General features: G+C 42.3%; 1 protein-coding gene and 1 pseudogene across 1 annotated transcript in view; both read left to right on the top strand.

The window, feature by feature from the left end:
* Tll2 (tolloid like 2) overlaps positions 1-24,578 on the top strand; it is a 118,434-nt gene that overhangs the window by 53,569 nt on the left and 40,287 nt on the right. Inside the window, exons 3-6 of the mRNA XM_026394813.2 lie at positions 3,981-4,058; positions 17,964-18,119; positions 20,381-20,498; positions 24,339-24,517. Of these exons, the coding sequence (XP_026250598.2) occupies positions 3,981-4,058; positions 17,964-18,119; positions 20,381-20,498; positions 24,339-24,517 (531 nt within the window). The remainder of the gene's footprint in view (positions 1-3,980; positions 4,059-17,963; positions 18,120-20,380; positions 20,499-24,338; positions 24,518-24,578) is intronic.
* LOC113187133 (superoxide dismutase [Cu-Zn] pseudogene) lies at positions 14,207-14,646 on the top strand (annotated as a pseudogene).

The following is a 24,578-nucleotide window of genomic DNA, read 5'->3' as shown; positions in this document are numbered from 1 at the left end:
ATGAACTCCAAATAGATCCCACTGGACCACACTGGAAACTTGAGGTTTGCTGCCCTTCTGGGGGGAAAATAAGATGGAGCCTGCATCTATTGAGGATAAGGACAGAGGGGGAATTTATGTTCTTAACTACTATGACCCCGACCATGTCTTTAGGTGTCTTCCATAGACTCACTGGGCAATGCCTTATGACCCTTGGGAATAAATGGCCCCTATCAGGAGCCTCCCCTGTGCTTGTCTTCATTCCTGGGGAAGGAGCACAGGTGTGAGATGAGACAGCACCCTCTTCTAGCCATTATCAGTATTAACCATCTCTGCATCCTCAGAACAGGCAAGTCACACACAGAGACCCTCATCTGTCAATGGTCCCTGTGTTAGTGGGTCTCCATGAGGCTAGAACTGGAAAACTCCAAGGAAAGTACTTAGCGCTGTTCTTAGCACATGATCAGCACCATGACTGGTACTTAGTACATGATGGGCTCATGCACTTAGGGCACCTGGTTTTCCCCACCTCCAGGATTTCTGCACCTACTCCAACCCCAAGCACCAGAGACCCAAGTAAATCAGGATCTTCTCCTCTCCCCTGTCTGCTGCTGAGCTCTTAGTCCCTCCCAGCCCTGGCTCTCTCCATTACAGCTTGTGGCTCCCCTTGAGCCCGAACTGCTCCCAGACACAGCTAGTGCTCTTCCCCTGTCCTCCATCTTTCCTTTTGTAGGAACCAAGGAAGTCTAAATTGCTGACCATCAATACTGGACTTCCATTGCTGAATGGAATCTTATTTCAATCCCCTTCTACTCATCTTTTTGTTTGTCTTTCTTTTGGTGGGGAGTTCTATTACTAAGCACATCCATAGCCCTTTTCTAATTTTTATTTTGAGGCTGGTTCTCACTAAGTTTCCTAGACTAGCCTCAAACTTGTGATCCTCCTGCCTCAGCCTCCTGAGTAGCTGGGGTAATGTACACCATGTGCACAATGCCCATCTTTTCTTTTTTCTTTTTTGGTTACCCCTACCTTTTAATATTTTATTTAGAGACAGGGTCTAGCTGAGTTGCTTAGGGCCTCACTAAATTGCTGAGACTGGCTTTGAATCCTTCTGCCTCAGCCTCCAAAGCCACTGGAATTAACAGGCATGTGCCACCATGCCTGGCCTTGTCCACTTTTAATAACCCCTGTCACATACAAAGCTGGTGCAATTACAAAGCTCTTTCATGGTGCTCTGGTTCCTATCTACATCACTCAAAAGTCCAAGTCCTGAAAATGACTGGCAAGGCCCCACATGAGCTGGACCTGCAGACCCCCACTGCCCACTGACCTCACAGCCTACCACTCTCTCATCCCCCTACTGCCAGGCACACTCCCGCCCCAGCCTTTGCACCTGCTGGCCCCTCAGTTTGGAATGCTCTTCCCCTATAGCCACAGTCTTTCCCCTGTTCTTTCCAGACTCCTGCTTTTCTACCTTACCTGAAATGGAAAACCCCTGTCCCCCTTGCCCTCACTTATTTTCCTCATAGCACTTATCAACAGCTGTCTTGAATAGTTAGCTGTCTATTTGTTTATTGCTTTCTTCCCTACCCTGCATCAGAATATAATTTCCATGAGGTCAGGGTAGAGTTTCTGCAGTGTCGTATCCTGAGCAGCAGAAACAGTGTCTGGCATGTAGCAGGTGCTGGATAAATATTTGTTGAATGAACGAATGCCTAAACAAACCTATTACCTCATTTGGTCCTTGCAAACAGCCCATTTGACAGATGAAAGATGCTACGGCCCAAGTTCTTGTCCGCCGTTGCTCAGAGAGTGGAGGCCGAGCTGGACCCGGAGCCCTGCTGCAGCTTGCCTTCCCTCCACAGATGGCACATTCCTTGGCTGGTGAAGGATTTCAGACCATCAGGATTTCCCCTGACCTTTAGCCTGAGAGGAAATGATATCGCAACTGGAAGAATCCCCCGAGGGCCGGGAGCTGGCAGCAGAGGCCCCGGCAGCTGCAGGGAGTGTGTGAGTGGATTCCGAGTTGGCCAGAAAGGCAGCAGAACGAGCAGGATGCAGTGTAGAGCCTCCTGTCCCCGCCTGGCGTTACCGGGACCTTTCTCGACAGGAGGTCCCGCAGCTGCAGCTCCTGCTACAGAGTCCTGGGAGGGAGGGAAAGGGACTGCTGGTCAGGCGTCCATCAGGAGTTGGTGTGGGGGCCACACGGTGGGCTCCGGTGGCCCAGGGATTAGATTTTATGCTGAGCAGCGCTGAACACCCATGGGCTGTGGCACAGGGAAGATCAAGGGGTTTCTGACCAGGACACTGCGTCCTGACCCTTTAGCAACCCTTATTGGCTGAGTGACTCTGGGCTAATCATCTTAGGGTATCTTTCCCTCTGTAAAATGGGGGTTCCACTCCCACCTACCACAGAGTGTTCTAATGGGGATCAAAGGGAAATACAGGGGAAATGCTTTATAAAGACTCTAAGTTTCTAAACAAATGAAATGTGTGTGTGTAAAGCATATATATATATGCTTGTAAATAGATTATCCTTTGAGAGCTTCCATGTGGTTTCATCTGTGCAATTGTCTCTCTTCTGGGCACAAGTCTGCTCCCTGGTGCCCTGCCCACCAGTCATTGGTGGTTCCTCTCACCCTTATATCCACTCTTCCAGCCCCTGCTATTGGCTCTGCCCCCAGCTAGGTTCCTGATCAGCAGGTGCCTGGCACCTCTACTACAGTGTGCTGTCCGCCCACCGACCAGGGCAAATCTCCTAACGGATACTGCCTTCCACTCCTGCCTGCCCCAGAGCAATCTTAGGAAAACATGCACCCTCCTCCCTCTCCTGTTTTAATACTTCCACAGGGTTGTGACAAAGAGAATAAAACCAAAGGTCACAGCATGACTGGCAGGGCCCTGTGGATCCTGCCTCCCTCTCGGGCCTTCCCCCCCTCCACATGGCCAGCTCACTCCGGATCCAGGTTCTTTCTCCATCCTTCCTTCTCCTGAGGATGCTCTGGCCCAGATCTCCACATGGCCGGATCCTGCTTATCTCAGATTTCAATCCCAGGGTCACTTCTCCAGAAGGCCTTTTCCAACCACCTTACACATGATTCCTGCAGTCGCCCTGGGCACACACTGCACTTCAGAGCACTTTCTGAACCTGCAGTTATTTTCTTCATCTGTTTTCTCACCTGCTTAGTGTCCAGCTTCCTCTTCAGAATGCACATACCTCGAGGACAGGAACCCCATCTTCACAGCTGGACCCACAACACCTGGAACTGCACCTGACACTCACAGTAGGGCTAGGAAGCACTTGGTGATTGACATTGTCCTGGTGGAGAGGAATGTGAACCGGGTGTATGGATGGTGGCCACTGGCAAACGCACACCAGCCTCACTGACCTTGGTGGATGCAGGACCCGCAGGATCTGATTTATATAGTGAACAGCAGTTTCTTCCAGGTTACTCTCCCGCAAGGGAAACCAGAATTCCTAGAGAACACCCAGAGCACCAGGATACCAGCCACCACATTCCTTCTGGGCAGACCCCAGACAAGACAGCTTCCTCTTGCTTCTGGGCTTTCTTTACTTTTTATTTGTTCTAATTAGTTACATATGAAAGTAGAACGCATTTTGACAGATGATACATAAATGCAGAATAACATCTCTTTCTTCTGGTTGTACATGCTTTGGGCCTTTCTTATGGAGGTAGGGGTCAGAAAATGGACTTCTGGCTTGCCTCTTTGTAAATTTGATTCTGAGTGCTCTTGAGTTGATCAAGATTAATTGATTAATTGATTAATTTGTGAATGATATATGTGTTTATAAAAAGTAGGTTCTCTTTTTTTGCTATAGTATCTAGAATAGTATCTAGAATAGTGCCCATCACATGATGGGTGCTCAATAAACCTTGGTGGAACAAATCACGGCTCATGACCAGGTATGGCTCTTCCTTCCTGAAGCTGGTGCAGAGAAGGCTGATGTGTCTTCCTCTTTCTTTTCTCTTTTCTTATAGGTGGCCTTGAAGAGCAGCCATCTGAGAGCTGGCCAAATGCTACCGCCTTGAATACCAGCAGCCAGGAAGCTAGAAAGGGTAATGTATGTGAGGCCCCACCAGGTCTTTGGGTACCTTTTATATTTTTTAATGGCAAAAAACAGATAACTGCAAATTTACCATATTGACCATTTCAAAGTGTACCCTTTAGTGGCATTGAGTACATTTACAATGTGGTGTGACTATCCCCACAATCTATCTAGTTCCAGAACTTTTTCATCACTCTCAAAGAAGAACTCATACCTGTTAATCAGTCCCACACTTCCTTAGTCCCTGGCTTGAGAGATGACAAGACATGGGGAATCAGGCATCTCAGGGAATGAGAGGTCCTGGGAGGCCAGGAAGAGGGACAGCTGGGGTGGAGATGGGGGGGTGGCTTAGACCAGAACCCCTAGAGAGGGGACGGGTGAGGTTGCAAGGCTGTTTGTGGACAGGGACCACCTGTCAGACTGGAAGTACTCCCATGGCCTCTCTGCACACAAGGCTCAGACATGAGTGTGGCCTACCAGTCCTGAGAGCTTCTAGCTTGGAGGTCACTAGAGGCACCTCAATTTTGGAGAAGCCTTTCCCATTCAGAGTGAGGGTGGAGGAGAGAGCCTGCATGACTCTCCTCTGGCTGTGGCCTTCAGGATTTGGCTGATGGTCAGCAATGGCATTTCTTCTATATCAAGCTAACTGCAAAGCAAAGCAATAATTTTTTTTTGGTATTGGGGAGTGAGTCCAGGGGCACTTAACCACTGAGCCACATCTCCAGCCCCTTTTTGCATTTTATTTAGAGACAGGTATCACTGAGTTACTTAGGCCTCAATAAATTGCTAAGACTGGCTTTGAACTCCTGATCCTCCTGCCTCAGCCTCCTGAGCTGCTGGGATTATAGGCGTGCCCCACCTGGCAGGAATGATTTTTAAATACCAGAATCTTTTGTTTCAAGGATGCCTCTACAGGGATGAAATAGAAATAATTATTTGCTTTACTTTATGTTTTTGCTTTAATGTTAACTTTCATACATATTCACGTGTATATATAATTTCACACACATTCCCACAAATGCATAAATGTGGTGATGTCATCATATACTATTTCTTAGTGTTTCCTTTTGTTCTTTTCCCTTTAATTTAGTACCCCCTTCATCTTCTTTTTCCCCTACCACCCTCTACTCTGTCTCCGATAATGCCTGCTAATGACTTTGTGTGTACCATGCACCTATGTTGACATATGCGCTTATATAGAAATATACATATGTAAGCAGACATAAGCATATATACAGATATAGGCTTTGTCATTGTTTTAAAGTTTGATACATATTCTTACATGCATCATGCTTTTCTCATCAATACTTCACGGGAAACCCCTTCAAGGTACTTGTTTTAACTTAAATTTATGCTTTGGAATAGTTGCAAAATATTCCTGGTACGGATGGATCATACTGTGTTCAATCATTCCCTTCTTAATTAGCATTCCCTTCACTTTTGGTTCCTGACTCCATGAACAATGCCTGACATTCCCTCACAGATAGCCTTTAACACTTCGTATGTTTTTAAGAAATGTTGCTAGATTGCAAGTCCTCTGTACACATATACCTCTGTGACAATTCACATTTCCATAGCAACTTATAAGTGTGCTCCTTTCCCCAGATCCTCACTAGTACAAGGTGTTGTCAGTGTTTTTAACCAGTGAACAACAACAGCTTATTGTTACTTAATTTATATTTCTCTGACTGTTGGTGGTTTTGAGCATCTTTTTCTGGGTTTGCCAGTAATTTGGATATGCATTTCTGGGATTTGCCTATTTCATTTTCTCTTTCTTCTCCAAATGATTGACTATTGGGCAAAACTACCTTTAAACTTGATGACTTCAAAAGGTGATTTGTTATCTTTCATCACTTTGTGGGCTGACGGGGCTCAGTGGGGCAGCTCTTGGACTGACGTTGCCTGGGGTCACTAATTTGAAGGCATTCATCTGGCAGCTGAATGGGGCTGGAAGGTCCAGGAAAGCTTTAGTCACCCCTGGTCCCCCAGTGTACCTCCACATGGACCCTCTCCCCATTCAGTTGTCCAGACTGAGAAGTTCTACAACATGGCAACTGGCTTCCTGGAGGGAGGAAGCAGAAGATGCAGACCATCCAAGGCCTGGAATTCAGAACTCCAAACATGCTGCCTCTGCCACATTCAACATGGATTCCACAGCATGCGAGAATCAGCGTGAGCTCACGGGATGAGGGGACTTGTGGGGGCCATACCTGGAAACTATCACTGCATCTTATCTGCTCACCAGCAATAGAAATTATTAGAGTTTTTTATGCTGACCGTTTTTGCAGGTATAATAAACTGGGATAGTCAGACACCCTTGGGTTTGAATCCCAGCTCACCCATTTAGTAGCCATGGCTTTGATGAAGTTATTCATCTCCTTATATGAAACTCGGGGAGAATTGGAAATTATATTTATGTCAAGTGCATAGCCAGGTGTCTGGAACTTAAAAGGTGCCCATGAAGGTAGCTCTTCCACTTTTTCCTCCCCACCTCCACTTCCAAGAATTATATTATCCAACATTGAGAGTGCATCATTTACCTCTGGACTGGGATTCCACAGCTGTTCCACAGCTGCACAGAAACACAATTACAGAGGACAGGAAGGAACAAGTCTGCTGCAGCCCATTGAAATTCTGCCTCTAAGTTGGGCTGCACACGGGACCCGCACTGCAATAAAAGGTCTTGGGCTTTCTAAGGAGGGTGAGGACCACGCTGCCCTCTCTACACATATACCTCTGAAACTGGCTGTGTCCATAGTCTGCAGCCCCTCAGATGATCTTGGTTTGTTCAGAGAGGTTAGTGATGTCAAGGATAGGCCAGTCTCTACTCTGCATTACAGGGGCAGACAAGCAGGTCTCTAGGCATCAAGGGCAATCCAGAGGAGGAAGGAGACTCCAAAGGTGAGGTGAGGACGGGCTGATCCTTCCCATCCCGTCCCTTCAGGACAATGTTGGGCACCAGCCTGGTGTGCCTCTTGTTTTTGCTTGAATGATAGATAAGTGTGCCAATCTCAGATTCCTCTTTAATTGCAACCTACCCCCCTTCCGCTCCCCGAGAACAAGAGACCGCCCAAGCAGGAGAAAGGCTCTGGGGGAAGCGTCCGGGCCGCTGGTTTCAGCCGCAGGTTTATTTCCTGGCATTATGTGGCTCCCTTCAGCCCTGACGGTGGGGATTTGTGCCTGCGGCAGTGTGTGTGTGTGTGTGTGTGTGTGTGTGTGTGTGTGTGAATTGCTGAACAGCAAGCTCTCTCAGCACCCCCGGCAGAGGCTTTGGTCAGAGAAGCCCCTTCCCTTAGAGATGGGAGCTTAGCTTTCGGTGGCCGAGAATGAGATGGATGAAATGGAGTCTGTCACTGCTCCACAGTGGAACTGTGACTGGACAGAACTGTATTTCTAGAATCATATTCATAAAAGAGAATGGAACTTTCCCTTCAGTCGTAGGCCCTCAGGCCTTTATACTGCAGTAAAGAATAATGGAATCTGGTTGCACCGAGGAACAAGGGGCCCACAAACTTGGGTGCAAAATGCCCCTGCATGTCACCTGTGGCAGTGCATTTGGGTGTAATCACCAAGCCCGACTAGCTTCAGGCCCACATTTTAACCTGTCCCCAACCCAGGCCTTCATAGTAATCACTGTAGCTCACACCAAGCCCCTCCTCACCGCAGGTGTTCGATGTCCTTTGGCCAGTGCTGAGGGCCATTACCAAGTAGGTATGACGCATCGTAATCCTTGCCAGTGTACCCCATATTAAATGGACTTGCCTTGGAAATTTGCTGCGACCTTGCTTGTGTGTTTGAGAAAGGTGACCCTGCTCAATCACCAGGGTGGATCCAGGATTAGGGTGTATTCCTGCAGGAAGTATCTCCGTCCTTGGGTTTAGGGCGTGGCAATAGGAGTTTTAGGGAAGTTGAGGTTGAAGATTATTGATGCTGGGATTAGGGTGTTCCTGCTGCTTGTTCCCGTTGAGTTCTCGTGAGATTAAAATGGGATTTGAAAAAAGCCTCGTGGAGTAGGATTTGGGAGCGGACATATTGGAATTGCCCCTGAACGTGTGTGGAGGCTGGTGTGAGATCGGGAATAAAGAATTGCTGTTTGAACCTACAAAGCTGTGTGGTGGCTCGTGATTCTGTGCCAAGCCGAGACATTGGCACGTGGCTTTTGGCAGGCCAGCTCAATGCTCACTGGAAGTCAGACTCAGAAGGGGAAGTGGTTTATTCAAAGCCACACAGGTAGCAAATGGCAGCACTTTTCTTGAGCTTAAGTTCCCTTGCTCCCAAATACCTTCATCTTAACCTTTGAGCCCTATCAGTGGTTCCCAGACTTCACTGAGCTTGGTCAACAGTGGGGAGATTTTAAAAGTGCAGATGCCTTTACTCTAAGATTGGCCTGTTGAGTCGCAATCCTTGGGCAGAGGACCACACCAGCATTTTAAAAAGCTTCTATCTGATTCTAGCTGTACAATCAGGTTGAGAACCCTTGTGTAGGATAATCTACTATTTCCCTTTTTACCAAGGGGCTGCTCTTGAGTTTTTCAGGATTGGGGCAGGTAAGGTGTGGATTTGTCCATCCGTCATGGGGTGAGGATTTTGCAGATGGCCGGACAGTCAGGTGTATACTTCCAGTGTAGGAGTGACCCTCTGCTTAATCTGAGGATTGCAGTTGCTTGCTTGAGAATGCCGGACCAGGCCTGGTTCTGTTTATGACATGGCTGTGCCTTCAGCCGGAAATGGAACACTGAACAGTTATGCCGTTTTGCTCTGTCAGAGAGGAAAGGGCCCCTCCCAGAGCCAGAGAATTTAAATGGGCTTTATCCCCCTCCCTCCTCCACCCCCAGCGTGTTAAATCCTTTCAGACGCCCCTGAGCTCCTCTTCAAATGCAGGACTCTTGGCCATAATAAATAATTACATCCTTCTATTTGGACTCCAATTCCAGATAGTAGTAATCCAAGAAAATCCAATAATGACAGTTGCATTAAGATCCTCCTTCCAGGCTAAGCAGAACATCTGTTTAGACATATTTTTAATCGGCAAATGCTTCCTGTGTTGAGTCCTCAGCAAATTAAATTTCTCACTGGACCGAAGGGGAAGCTGTCATTCAATAACCCATCTCTGGAAATTACACCCCAGTCTCTTTCCAGGTGCACTTAAGATTTTCCCATGCTGACTCGGCCGCATAAAATCAGCCCTTACAATACTGGGTCACATGTGTATGTAGCACAGCTTGTCCAAGCGGCCTGGGATGTATTGGTGTTATTCCCTTGAATAGAGAAATATTTTTGCCCAAAGAAGAATTGGCAGCAGAGGAAAATTAAGAGACTTGTTGAAAACCATATGGGAAACGGATAACAAACTTCCACTTGCTACATCGCTGCCTGTGATTACTTAAGACATGATGATTCTCAGGATGTAAACATTAAGGGCTTCAGCCTTGCCAACATTTCGGAGAGGTTTCCGCCACAGAATTGTTTGGACTGTTGGGCTGTTTATTTTTAGAATGGCTCATCCATTCTTTCATTCATTCAAAATACAAATATCCTGGATGCTTAGCACCAGCCAGGCACGGTGCGGGGTCTGGATCATGGAAGGTGAACAAGCCCATCACGGCTCATGCTCTCATGGAACTTCCATTCTACTGGAACAATTCACACTGGAAACCTTGATGCACTGGATTCTAGGGCTGGGATAGCAAATTGGAATATGCATAAGGCCAGGCAGTCGGGGGAAGTGGGCTGAATGGGGCAGCATGAAACAGGGAGAGGGGTTCTGGCAAACAGGAAAACAAGTCCCCGTCCCCTGACTACCAGTAACAGGTGCTCCTTTACTCCAGTGGGTTGTACTATGGTGGAAGATGGACTCGCTGCTGCCAGTCTTTCCGTTTTTAAAGTAAAACTAGGAAATCTGGATTGTTATGTGAAATCCCTTGATTTTAAAACGTTGGCTTCCAAAGTGAGATTTAAAAAAAAAAACATAGTGTGGGCCAGAGTGTCTAGGCCAAACAAAACACATCTGTGGGTTGGGTTGATCCCAAGACTGCAAGTGTATGACTTCTGTTCTAGAAATTCTAGCAGTTAAACAATTAATTTCAGGTTTAAAAATATATCACATATCAACTTTCTGCGCTGGGAAATATGACCAATTAAACTAGGTACCTCTTACACCAGCATAGAAATGTTGGGGGGCGGGGAACAAACAAACCTTTCTACTACCCCAAATCAAAAATATGAAGTGAAGTTTAAGAGGGAGAAAAAAACAGTAAATGGCCATGATGAGAAGATAATAGGAAAGTTAGCCTCATAGAACTGAGCTTCAGATGGTTGTGAAACTATGCAGAGGACACAGAAACTGCACTGGAATATGAGGAGTGAGGAGCCAGGGACTGCTGTTTTAATGGCCAATGTTATGTCTGTAGAGATCCAGAAGATGTGGCTTTTATCCCAGGTGAGGCAGGAAGTAGAGACGGAGATGCACATCAAATAAATGCCCTCAAAGGGCTCAGAGGAGTGGAAACAAATCTTGCTATCTTTCACAGGCTCTAATTTTGGAGGCAAAAATATCATTTTCAAGAGACTTAATCCCCAAACCTGTTCCACATGCAGGTATGATACTTCCTGTATATGGGAACTCCAAAGTGAGAAATCAACATTAAAAACTGATCTGGGATCCATAGAATCCCAAGAGCTCTGAAACAAATGTAAACTAAGGTCACACCCATGATCCAGGGCACCTGGTATTCTTGGAAGAAAGGAACACCTTTGCTTTAAAATGAACTTTAAAACTTTAGAAACACAAAAAGCTAGTCCATGAAGGAGAATCGGCAGACACAACAAATTGAAGAATGGGTATCTCAAGATATTCAAAGATAAGACAACCTGAAGGAATGGCAATCGATGTGACTAAAATGAATAATGAACCAGAAGAAGATCTAGACACTATAGTGGAGGGGAAAAACAAGACAGTATGGAAAAGAGAAGACATATTTGAAAAAGCACCAACATAAGTCTTCAATAAATGATGACTGTATTCATTGAGACTGGAACAAGATTAAAAATCCTATGTTGAACACAACTAAAGAAAGAAAAAGGGAGGTAAAAATAGATCTGAGGAAATATACAGGGTTCAGCACTGATAGACAAAGAGATGTAAATAAAATGTGAAAAACATGTGAAGAGAGGTGGAGGTTAAAATGGCAACCAATGGGTAATCAGTAAGAATTTTAGAAGGTGAGATGACGCTTGTGCAGAGACTGGGGGAAAGGCCAAATAAAACCCACGATGAATTAGAATTTTCCAGAATTGAAGATGTGAAATTTTCAGAATGGTACTGAATCCCAAATAGAGAAGTAAGATAAATCTACCTATATATAGACAATTATAGTGATGCCAAGGAACACCAAAGACAAAGGGCAAAAGAAGGAAACCAAGAAAAGATGAGACATAATGGGAAATAAAATGACCATTAAACTAAAAATACAGTTCCCACTGGCAATGATGAGGGCCACAGGCACTGGAATACACTCTCACCATGAAAGAATATTAAAAGAGACATTTCCAGGTAGGAGAAATGGGATGGAGGAAGTAGCAGTGAGCAAGGAAATGGGTGGATTTGAAGATAGCTATACATCTATATTGCAGACACACAAACCAGGCCTTGATAATAGAGACTGATTTTGGAGCTTGAAAGCAAGTAACCAATAACACGAAAAATTGGAGTTTTCTGTGTCTTTAAGACCCTTTTGTTTTTCAAAATGAAACAGGGGCCTCTGGTTTCTTCTGATTCACCTTCTTGACCACTAATTCTTTATACTTTGTTAAATCAAACATGAAGTTAAAAATCAAAGGCAATGCTATGTAAAACATAAAGGGAACAATAGAAGTAAAAAGGAAGTCTATAAAATGTAGAAATCCAACAGAAATCAGGAAAGAAGAAAAAAGGGGGAAACGGATAAAAGGAAAAAAGAAAGCACAAAATGAAAGGAAGGCAAATATCCAGGCATATAACTTATAAAATACATAATGGAATTCACTTGTTAAAATAATCTCAGGAAATACACTCTGGATATTTACTGTTTAAAAGAGCCCCACCTAAACCTAGTTAAGCTTACATGTAGAAATCCTAAATAAAATATTTGCAAATCAAATCCAGTAATGTATAAAAAGAATTACATACCATAACCAAGTGGGATTTATTCCAGGAATGCAAGGCTGTTTTAACATTTGAAAATCAATATTTATGTATATAGCCCACTGTATCAACAAGCTAAAAAAGAACAATCTGGTGATCTCAAATCAATTTGATACAGAAAAAAACATTTAACAAAATCTAACACTTATTCAGGATTAAATGTCAGCAAGTTAAGAATAAAAAGGATTTATCTTAACTTGATATAAACTCTCTACAGAAGGACCTAGAGTTTGTGTCATACTTAATTGTAAAAAACTCAATGCTTTCCTTACTGAAATCCAGAACAAGACAAGGATGCCTGCTCTTGACACCCTTATTCAACATAGTTCTGGAAGTTCTAGACACTGCAATAAAGCAAGAAAACAAATAAAGGCATATAAATTGGAAAGGAAGAATTAAAATGTTGTCTATATTTTTAAATGATGTTTGTCTATGTAGAAGAACCCAAGGAATCTACAGGAAAACAAAATAAAAAACTCCTAGAACAAGTAAGTGAACTTAGCAAGATGGCAGAATACAAGACCACCAAACAACAAATATGCAAGAGCAAAAATTTTAAAACCAATATCCTTTACAGTCACTCCAAAGAAAATTAGATACTTAGATATACATTTACCAAAATATAGGATTTGTATGATGAAAATTTACAAATGCTGACAAAAGAAATCAAGGAAGATCTAGATAAATGGAGAAGTATGAGTATTCACAGGAGCTTTATCTGTAATAGCAAGAAACAACCCAGATGTCTTTCAGTAGTTGAATGATTAAACAAAACTGTGGTCCATGCATTCTAAGCACAGCTACTCAGAAACAAAAGAAACTTCATAAACACATCCTGGATGACTTTCCAAGGAATTATGCTGAGTGGTAAAAACCAAAGGTTATATGCCACATGATTCCATGTATACGTTTTTGATTTTAGAAATGGGGCAGACTAGTTGCCAGGATTTAACAATGGGTAGGTGGAAGGAGGGAGGGAGGTGGATGTGATTATAAAATAGCAACATTAAGAATCTTTGGCGATAGAACTGTTCCTGTTCTGTGTTGTGAATATAGTAGTAGACACAAAGTCCATGTATGATAACATTGTGTAGAACTATGTGTGCGCATGAACACACACACACACACACACACACACACAAGTAACAATGGAGAAATCTGAATGAAATCAGTGGGTTGTGTCAATATGCATATCCTAGTTGATATTGGACCATAGTTTTATAAATGTTACCATTAGGGGAAACTGAGCAAAGCATATACAAAATCTCTCTCTTTTATGTCTTATATCTGTGTGTGAATCTACAGTCTATCTCTATAAAAATTTCATTTTACAAGAATCCATTCTGATCATTGCAAAGTTCTATTGTTCGTTGTGGAAAGTATAATTCATTTACAGAATGACACCTGTTGTCTGACTAGAAAAGACAAAATTACACAAAAAGATTGAAAATAAATGGATGGGAAAATGCCATATGAGGCAAACGGTAGTGGAAAAAACTAATATGGTAACATTAGTAGCATACAAAATAATCTTTCGTGTAAGTGAACATTATTATTATCATTATAAAGAGGGTCAGTAATGATAAAACAAATAGTTTATCTGGAACATTTAACAATCCTAACCTTGTATTACTTAGTTTTAAGCAATCTAGAGCAAAAATGAAGAACAAAGGAGAAAACAACAATTCACCTTAGGCCTGGAGGTTATCTAAAGCATTTTTCTCAGTAGCTGTTGTTAGTACATTTTTATCACTATAAGGAAATACCTGAGGCAGGCAGCTTTTAAAGAAAAAAGATTTAGTTCAGAGTTCTGGATATTGAAGAGCATGGTACTCAATTCTGGTGAGGACCCCATGGCAAAACAATGACCAAAGCATGTATGAGAAGGAATGATCTGGTGCCAGCATCTCCTGTGACATTGTCACAGCTACCTTAGCAATGCTTGGGGTCGGACTGGTGCACTCCTCCAGCAAGTTATGGCAATGAAGGCCGTGTGCATGCTGAAGGGCAATGGCCCAGTGCAGGGCACCATCTACCTCAAGCAGAAGGCAAATAAAGTTTACAGGATTGGCTGAAGGGCAGCACGGATTCCATGTCCATCAGTTGAGAGATAATACAGAAGGCTGTACAAGTGCAGGTCCTCACTTTAATCCTCAGTCCAAACAACATGGTGGGCCAACGGATGAAGAAAGGCACGGCAGAGACCTGGACAATGTGACTGCTGACAAAGATGGTGCGGCAATGTGTCCGTTGAGGATTCTCTGCTCTCACTCTCAGGAGAGCATGCCATCATTGGCCACACAGTGGTAGTCCGTGAAAACCAGATGACTTGGGCAAAGGTGGAAATGAAGAAAGTACAAAAGTGGGAAATGCCGGAAGTTGTCTGGCTTGTGGTGTAGTTGGGATAGCTCAGTAAACATTCCCTTCCATGTGGCTGGGTCCCAGTCACTCATCTGTCATCCTGCCAGCTGGTAGAAATGTAACTTGGTAAACATTAAACATTGTAGTCTTAAAAGTATAGCTGTGTGACTTCTTTTTAATTGCTCTAAGTATTTGTAATGAGAGGGAGTGGTCACATGATGCGGCAGAAAGCTGAGATTCAGGGCTCAGGCTCACTCAGATTTTATAACAGAATGCTCTTTTGAGAGCTCAGGGGTGCATTTTTGCTCTAGATTGCTTAAACACGACCACCACATTCACTTCCATATTGTCTTTGACTGCTTTTGTACCATAATGGCACAGTTGAGCATTTGCAACAGAGAATATATAATCCACAAATCTTAAAATACTTACTATCTGACCTCTTGTAGAAAAAAAAAAAATGTTGACTTCTGTCTTGGACAACAGGTCCTTGGAACACAATGCAGTGTGAGAAATCAATGACACACAGAGACAAATATTTAGACATTAAAAATCACACACTGAATGGATAAAGAAAATGTGGTACATATACACAATGGAATATTAATTACTCAGCCTAAGAAGAATGAATTATGGCATTTGCAGGTAAATGAATGGAGCTGGAGAATATCGTGCTAAGTGAAATAAACCAAATCCAAAAAACCAAAGGTCAAATGATTTCTCTGATAAGTAGATCCATAATGGGGGCAGGGTAGGAAAGAATGGAGGAACTTTGGATTGGGCCAAGGGAGTGTGGGGAGTGGGGGGTGTGTGGGGTGGGAAGGACGATGGAATGACATGGACATTATTACCCTGTGTACATGTGTGATTACACAACTGGTGTGACTGCACCATGTTCAGCCAGAGGAATGAGAATTTGTGCTCCATTTGTGTATGATGCGTCAAAGTGCATTCTACTGTCATGTATAACTAATTAGAACAAATTTAAAAATTTTTAAAAATCACACTGCTAAATAATTCAAGGGTCAAAGAAGAAAGTCTAAATGGAACTTATAGAATGTATTAGTACCTAACATTGAAAAAGTACATGTCAAATGCGGGATGTAGGTAAAGAGAAAGAGAGAAATTGAAGTCTTAAAAAATGTTAATATTAGAAAATAAGAGGTCTGGGTTGTGTCTCAACGCTGGAGCACTCATCTGGCAAGTGTGAGGCCCTGAGTTCGATCCTCAGCACCACATATAAATAAATAAAATAAAGGTATATATAAATATATATGTATGTATGTATGTTTATATGTGTGTATATATATGTTTTTATATATATATATATATATATATGAAAGGTTGAAAACTTATGTGCTAAGTATTTATATTTGACAGGTTTGCCAAAACAATTCCATGGGGGAAAACTAGTCTTTTCCAAAAATAGCTCCAGAATAACTTGGTATCCACATGCAAAGGAATAAAGTTGGACCCCTACTTCATACCATATATAAAAATTAACTAAAAATGGATCAAAGACCTATATATAAAAGCTAAAACTCGAGAACTCTTAAAAGAAAACACAGGTAAAAGTCTTTGTGACCTTGGATTAAGCTATGGTTTCTTGGATATGATAGCAAAGGCATAAACAAGAGAAAAAAATAGATAGATTAGACCTCATCAAAGTTTACAACTTTTATACTTCCAATGATGCTAATATAAAGAGTGATAAGGCAATCTAAAGGATGGGAGAAAATATTTAGAATTCATGTATTTAAAGCAGTGCGGCTGCTGTGGAAAATCTGGTAGTTCTACAAAAGGTTAAATAGAGTTGCCTAGGACTCAGCAAGTTCATGCCTAGGCATATTTGCAACAGAATAGAAAAGTTAGTCCCAAAAAAAGTGCATGTGAATGCTTTTCACAGTGTTGTTCATAATAGCCAAAAAGGGGAAACAATTCAAATGTCCATCAACTGAAGAATGGATAAACAAAATGTGGCATATCCATACAATGGAATATTATTTAACCATAAAATAAAATGAAGAACTGATTCATGTTATAACATGGATGAACCTGAAAAACGTACCAACTGAAAGGAGCTAGACACAAAAGGCACCTGGGGCATGATTGCATTTATGATAGACACATCCAGAGAAACAAAGGAGATCACTGGCTGCCAAGGTCTGCAAAGGGAGCTGTAGGGAGAGACTGAACAGATACAGGGATTTCTTTGGAGTGATGAGAACATTGTACAACTTGAGAGTGGTGATGGTTGCACAACTTTGTGAATATACTAAAAATCACTGAATTGTACACTATAAAAGGGTGAATATTATGATTGTGAATTATATCTCAATTTTTTTTTCTTGCTGCTTTTTTTTTGGGGGGGCCGGGTTGGGGGGGGGAATTGAGCCCTGGATCTTGTGCATGCAAGGCAAGCACTCTACCAAGTGAGGTACATCCTCTGCAATATCTTAGTTTAAAAAAGAAAGAAAGAAAGAAAAAAGAAGCTAGAAAGGAAACATCAGAATAAAAAATGAAAAGAGAAGGAAATAATAAATAAAATTGATGAAGTAAAAAAAAAAAATGAAAAGAAAAAAACCCTGATTTTTAGGGGGTGGAGATGAAAACTAAAGCAAAAATGCCCCAGGTGAGACCGATGAGGGATTCCAGGCAAGCAGACCTTTTGTTTTTACAAAACCACAAATTATCTGAATGATGAATAACACAAGTGTGGATTTAGGTATGCGACGGCCCCAAGCTTACACATTCTATTCCACCTGTCCACCTCTGCTATTTCCAGAAGTCTAATGCTTGGACTCAGAACCTTAAATCAAACCTCTGTTTGTTTCCTACATTCTTCTCTTATGGGTCCAGATGTGACCAGACACTGGGGAGAGCTGGGAGGTTTTATGAGGCTCTGTTTTTTCCAGGGTTTATCTTACAAATAATTTATTTTTGCAGCATCACACTCTGGTGCACTTTCTTTGCTTTACTGGACAAATTATTTCAATATTTGCAACACTGACTATCTTGAGTCAAGGCAAAGGATTGACCCAGCTTGCTCCCCCAAAAGTTCATGCTTTGAAAAGAAAGTTCACCCCAATCTGGCCTCACACAGAGGGATCTAGTCTGTGGCCCCAGGGGGCACCTTTCAATATCTCAAACAAGCCAGACTCTCTCCCATTAGAGGCTGGTCCATTACTATACTTCCTCTTCCTCTCATTGGAATGCCACCACCCAGGACGAAGCCCTGTATGTTGAAATGCACCCCCCACCCTAGTATGCAGGTTTTAATGCCCCTCTGTGGCTTTGTGGTTCATGCAATCTTAAGGTAATGCACAAGAGGAATCAGAGGGCAAAGTACATGGTGCTCTGACTGTCTTGTAGATGGCAAGGAGGACATCATGCTTCTGCACAGCACTGGGACCTTGGATGCCACAGCCAAGACCTTCTCTGCCCGGGTCCGAAGAGCCACAACTTCAAGAACAGAGAGGATATGGCCTGGAGGCGTCATCCCCTATGTCATCGGAGGGAACTTCACTGGTCAGTAGCCCCAAATAAGGCTGCTTTGGGGCTGGGTGCTCTGGCTCCCAGGGTTGAGAGCATCCTTCCAGGAGGGACTTGGGTGGCACAAAGTGGATGCCAGGACCACAGCAGTCCCAATCTGCCTAGGCTCCCTTGTTCCCAGGAAAACCACAATCTCTTGGGGGGCTATATCCTCAAAGTGGTCACCTTGTTCCCAAGGATTAGGTAGGGACAAATCTCCCTGGTCCCGAAGGACAGATGGGGTTTGCACTGTAAGCAAGTGAGGACAAGCCAACTCCCACCCCCAGACACAAGGGGCAGCACAAGTGGCTGCACATGGTAGCCTGTTATCCTCTGCCCAGATGAGCACCAGGACCTAGTGGTCCCTTATCGACACCCATCAGAGTAGTGCTTTTCGGGGCAAGCAGGGGGTGCCAGTCGAGGTGACACCATGTGGCATGACTCCCTGGGTTCAAATACTGACGTTTCCCATCCCACAGAGATGTTTTGAGAATCAAATAAATTAATATAGAGAAAGCACTTAGAATTGGGTGTAGCACGTAGTAATTAGTATTTCCTATTAGTAGCATTGTCTTTAGAATATGTGAGTCATCCCATTGGCTTCCCATTGCCTCTGAAACCACCCATCACGGCCTACCAGGCTGTCCCCTGGTGGCCTGCCTCCCCTGCTTCCTGGTCTTCTACCTTCTCCTCCTTTTCCCTAGTCCCTCTGCTCTGGCCTCAGCAGCCATCTTCCCGTTCCAGAACATGCCCACCTCCAGCCCCCTTGGCACATGGAGGCTGGCACTTGCCCTTCTGTTTGCCGAGAGCTTTGCATGGCTGGCTGCTTCTAATCAGTCAAGTCTCACATGAAGGGACACACCTCCACAGGAAGTCCCTCTGCCTCCCCATGACCCCACCAGGTGTCCCAGAGCCCAGTTTAGAACCTTTACGGCACTTACCATCACCCAAAATGACTTCCCTTCTTATTTCTGGTTGCTTTTCGCCTCTGCCTGAGCTCTGTGGGGGCTGGGGTTTTTTTTCCTTCCTATTTTCTCTCCCACATCTCCAGCACCTAGGACAGGGCCTGGTCCAGAAGAGGCAAAATCTGTCCATGGCAGGCCTGTGGCCAGTACAGCCAGAGTCGAACACCTCAGTGAAAGCCACAGAGTGAGCCCCCAGGTTCTCAGTGCCCTTTATGAGTCCTTCAGATCCCTGTGGCTCTGTCACTTCTACTATAAGAGGTATTTGATAAAAGAAGGTGTCCTGACGACCTGTCATGGCCACTGAGAACCACAGATGAGCAAGTTGGTGAAAGAATTACACAGACCTGGAGAGTGGTCCCCTGGAGCCTGGAAGGAGCATGGAGCTGCCCCTTTGTCTCTTCTTGGTGGCATTACCCACACTTCCTAGAGCCAGATACATCATTAAGTGCTGCAGTAAAGAGATGACTAGGACTTTGTCCTGCCCTTGGGGAGCCCCCAGTTCTAAAGCAGAAAAGAATATATGCCTAAGGAACCGAAAAGTAGGATAATGAATGGCTGCTATTGTTTTTGGTATCTTAATTGTGTTCTGACCATAGATTATATTACCTTCTGTGATCATCTGACCACAGATTATATTACCTTCATCAGAATGAACTAATGGTAAATATTAGGATTTTGTTGTTCTTTAATACTTAGGATTGCTATTTTGATGAGTAATTTAGCCATCAACAAATTGAACTGAAAATGTCAAGATGTCAAGAAGAGTGGACAGCTGTTCTTCTTTATTCTGTGTCTGTGTTTTGGGGGATAATATGACAAGGTGCCCCACATCTTCTAGACTATGGCAGGAGTTTATTGCAGTTTTTTACGTTTTAATTTAATTTAATTTACTTATTTGTACCCCTCTAACACTCTAACTCCTAGCCTCAGCCCTGTTTGTACTTCCCAAATACCTATGTTTTTTTTAAAGCTTTTTGAAAAGCTGAAAGATGTTTATTTAATTGATAAAATTATATATATTCAAGGTGTTCAAAGTGGTAATTTGATACATGATTCCATTATGTAATAATCACCACAATTAAATTAATTAACACATCCATCACCACCCATAGTTACCATTTGGGGTATATGTGTGAGAACATTCAAAATCTGCTCTTATTACATTTCAAGCAAACATTACAATATGATTAGCAGGTCTGTTTTCTTTGATCATCAGAGCAGGCTTAGGCCAGCATGTTTAAGGAAGGCATGACCCCAGGTATGAAGTGATCAGCCCTTGCCCTGTCGTTCCAGGCAGCCAGAGGGCCATTTTTAAGCAGGCCATGAGACACTGGGAAAAGCACACCTGTGTGACCTTCATAGAGAGGACGGACGAGGAAAGCTTTATTGTTTTCAGTTACAGGAACTGTGGGTGAGTACACAGAAGCAAGACCCTTTTAGCAGAATCAAAGGTGCATGAGTCTTGAATTCCTCTGTCACACTAAGGTGGTGACTTATAGGTGTTGAGGGTTTGCTGGAAGCTCTCCTTGCCCTCAGTGAAATTGCAATCCATTTACAAAACAGATAGGTACAGAGTGACTCCAGGAAGACCTACTCTTAGTGGGTCCCATTGTGTTTTTATATGGAGAAAAGGTTAGGCCAGTGGCTCTTAACCTCTGATCCCACTGAGAAGCCGATAGCTGGAAAAAGCTGCCCTTTCTCAAGAATGAATGTACATAGATGCAAAATTCTGCATAGCCTTACACACTTCCTACAGAAACATTACACACAAGAAAATGACTGAATTATGAAAAAAAAGATATCTGTTATGCTGATAAATGTGTGAGGTACTCTCTACTGAAAAAGAAAGGTTCCCTTTTAAGGTCAAAAATCAAAATTGAACTGCATGCTCTACATATAAGCTTAGGATCATGAGCTGGGTCCATAACCCAGAGAGGTTTAAAAACAAAAGAAAGGAGGTGTACAGACAAACACTAGCAAAGGCAAGTTGGTATCATGATTGTAATTATAGATGAGGCTTTTCTTGTTTGGGTTTTTGTTTTTATTATGCATTTATTTATTTTATGGTGCTGGGGATTGAACCCAGGGTCTCGCCCATGCTAAGCAAGATCTCTCACTGAGCTACATTCCCAACCTTGTTGTTGTTTTTGAAGTTAGAAAGTGTTAAAAAAAATGTGACACTTTATAATAAGGAAGGGTACAAGTTATGGTGAGAATATGTGTCACAAATATTTATGCACTAAATCACATAGCATTAAGAGTCATAAAACAAGCCTTGGGTATCCAAGGGGAAATTGACAGAAATACCAGCAGCAGGAGATTTACTTCACTTTCATCAAGTAGGTTAGCATCAAGTTGACTAAAAAATAAGTAGAGAATTATAGAGGATCTAAAAAGTATAATTAATACAGTTGGCAGGAGAATGAAATAAACACTATGAATACTGACTATGTAGGTCTGTCATATTCTGTAACATCTTTTTAAAGTGCATGTTGAAGGTGTATTGACCTTGTCCATCTATTCAGCATGAAGAACATCTCAGTAGACTATAAAAGGCAGAAATAACATTAAAATATTCTCAGATTGCAAAGCAATGAAACTGGACACAATAACAAAAATAGAATTACCATTACTTGATAAGTTAAAGCTCCTCCTATTTTTTTAATAGCTCTTAGGTCTTAAAAAAATCAAGATTAACATGGCAGAATGTCTAGATAATGAAAGCCGTATGGTTCAAAATGAAATAGATAAGGCCAAGGCCTTATCCACAAAATATCCACACCAATACTTAAGAAATAAGTATCCAATTAAGAGAAGTCAGCTACAATAAATAAAATAGATATAAACCACAGTTGTCACACTAACAACAACAACAACAAAAAAAAAAACTAATGAGAGCACAAGGAAACATTATAGGGATAATAAATTCAAGAGTGAAATCTTCGAATAAACAAGAGACAACGGATAAACCACTTGTTGGTGTAACTGAGACCAAAAGTGGAAGCACAGAAACACACAACATTAGAAATGGAAAAGATTTTATGATTATAAAAGAGTACTTTGCAACATTCCAGGGCAAGAAATGTGAAAATCTTGATAATGTGAATGACTTCAAGGTAAATATAAAGTCCTGGCACACACCAATGGCTTTGAAAGAAATTGAAAAATGGAGGTAAAAAAGCTTTCTTGCCCTAAGAACCAAATGCAGAGTTCAATAGGGGAATTCTTTTATACCTTCAAGAATCAGAATATTCTGATACTACTGAAACTTTTCAGAGCATAGAAAAAAAACATTTTCAAATTCCTCTAAGGAGCTATCGTGGGCTTGCTTCCCTAAAATGACAAGGAGGGCATTGACAATAAATAAATAAATAAGTTATAGACATCTCACATATGAATAGTCATGAAAAATCCCAAGTAAAACATTAGGCTCAGCAGTAGGAAAAAGGAAGAGTTGGTTGCCATGTAGGCTTACCTAAAGAATACAGGACTAGTTCATCATTAGGAAATCTACTCACAAGATTGATAGGCCAAAGGAGGGAAACCATGTGCATATCTCAATATGTGCTAAAAGGCATCTGCAGGTTTCAACATGCATTTTCTGTCTTCAAAAAGGGGGTAGCACAGGACTAGATATCAATTACAAAAAGATATATATATATATATATATATATATATATATATATATATACATATATACACACACATATATTCATATATACATATGAAATACATTTATATTTCATTGCATTTGAAACCATAAGCCAATATTGGTAACAATCCTAGAAGCATTTCTGTTGGAATTAGGAACAAGCCAAAGATGTTTATGGTCACTACCATGATTTGACCTTGCTTTGGAAATACTAAATGATATAATGAGGCAGGAGAATGAAATAAACACTATGAATATTGGCAGGAACAAGGCAAAGTTCGTGTTATTGGAAGTTAATGTGATCATGTGCCTAGAAAACCCAAAAAATCAATTGAAAACCCATTAGAAACCCAAAGAGACTCTACTAAGGTGGACTGATCACAAAAGTAACTGGCAAAAAAATGAATTGCTTTTGTTTATACATGAAATAGCATGATGTGTTTTACAATGGAAAAATATCGATTTTTAATCATTTTCAAAATTTCAAACGCCCATATCCTTTTGTTCATTAATTCCATTGCTTGGGATTCACCCTGCCGTGAACAAGGGAGATTCCAGCTTTTCTTTGTTTCCCTTTTGTTTTGGTGTTGTTTATTTGTTTTATTTCTCTCTTGCAGCTTTGTTTAAATAGCAAAAACTAAGTGTATTTTGGTAAGAGACTGCTGAAGTAAATTTTAATGCTATAAAAATATTTAGTACCGGGGCTGGGGATGTGGCTCAAGCGGTATTGCGCTCGCCTGGCATGCGTGCGACCCGGGTTCGATCCTCAGCACCACATACCAACAAAGATGTTGTGTCTGCCGAGAACTAAAAAATAAATAAATAAAAAAAAAATATTTAGTACCGAGAAATAAACTTGGTAATGTATTGCTTTGAAAAGAATTAAAGAGGTCTACAGTGGGCTCTTTAAAGCCTAAAATGAGGGAAAGAGGCAGGCTGAAAAACAAGGTCCATAGTGTATTGTGTAATTTAAATATATACTCCTATAAAGATAGCTTTCTGTCTCTCTGTATTTATATCTGTCCATATGTCTGTCTTTCTTTCTGTCTTATAATTGTCTGGGAATACATCCAAGAAACTGTTAGCAATGTTTAGCTTTGGATAGAGATTGGATGTGCGGATGAGAGACTTCGATCTTTTGAAACATGATCAATAGATGTTATCTGGATGATAAGATTATGGGACATTTTAATCGTTTGACAAAATCAGTGTTGGTCAGTGTATTAGGAATAATGAATAAATAGTTGAAAAAAGAATTGTGCCCAGAAGGGAGTCTCTGTTTCCTCTAACAATGGTACTAAGAGGCACACTTTTCAGAAACTTCTGCCTCCTTCTCCCATCTCTTTCCCTCGTCCTTATAAATGGTCCAATCGAGCCTCAGGTGCATGTGCTTAATTCCAGGAGGGGAAACTCTTTCTTCAGATTCCCAGAAGGTTTGAGAAGCATCTTTTGGGGACATCTCTATATTGGGTGGGGAGTCAAACAATGGGAGGGCTTTCACCTCTGAAGTGTGCCAGTGGGCGGGGAGGGGTGGTGGTCTTGCCTCTTGCCCTGGATATCCCCTGACCTGCTGACCTGAGTGTTTCTATCACGGTCCAGCTGTTGCTCCTACGTTGGGCGTCGAGGAGGGGGACCCCAGGCCATATCCATTGGCAAAAACTGTGACAAGTTTGGCATCGTGGCTCACGAGCTGGGCCATGTAGTTGGTTTCTGGCATGAGCACACCCGGCCAGACAGAGATCAGCATGTCACCATCATCAGAGAAAACATCCAGCCAGGTAAGGAGGCCTGGGTGGAGTCTGGAAGCCACCATCCAGGAAGGTGGCACCCACAGGGTCA

This window comes from Urocitellus parryii, chromosome 5 (genome assembly GCF_045843805.1).
Source record: "Urocitellus parryii isolate mUroPar1 chromosome 5, mUroPar1.hap1, whole genome shotgun sequence".
Classification (NCBI taxonomy): Eukaryota; Metazoa; Chordata; class Mammalia; order Rodentia; family Sciuridae; genus Urocitellus; species Urocitellus parryii.
This window is presented reverse-complemented; position numbering and strand designations above follow the sequence as displayed.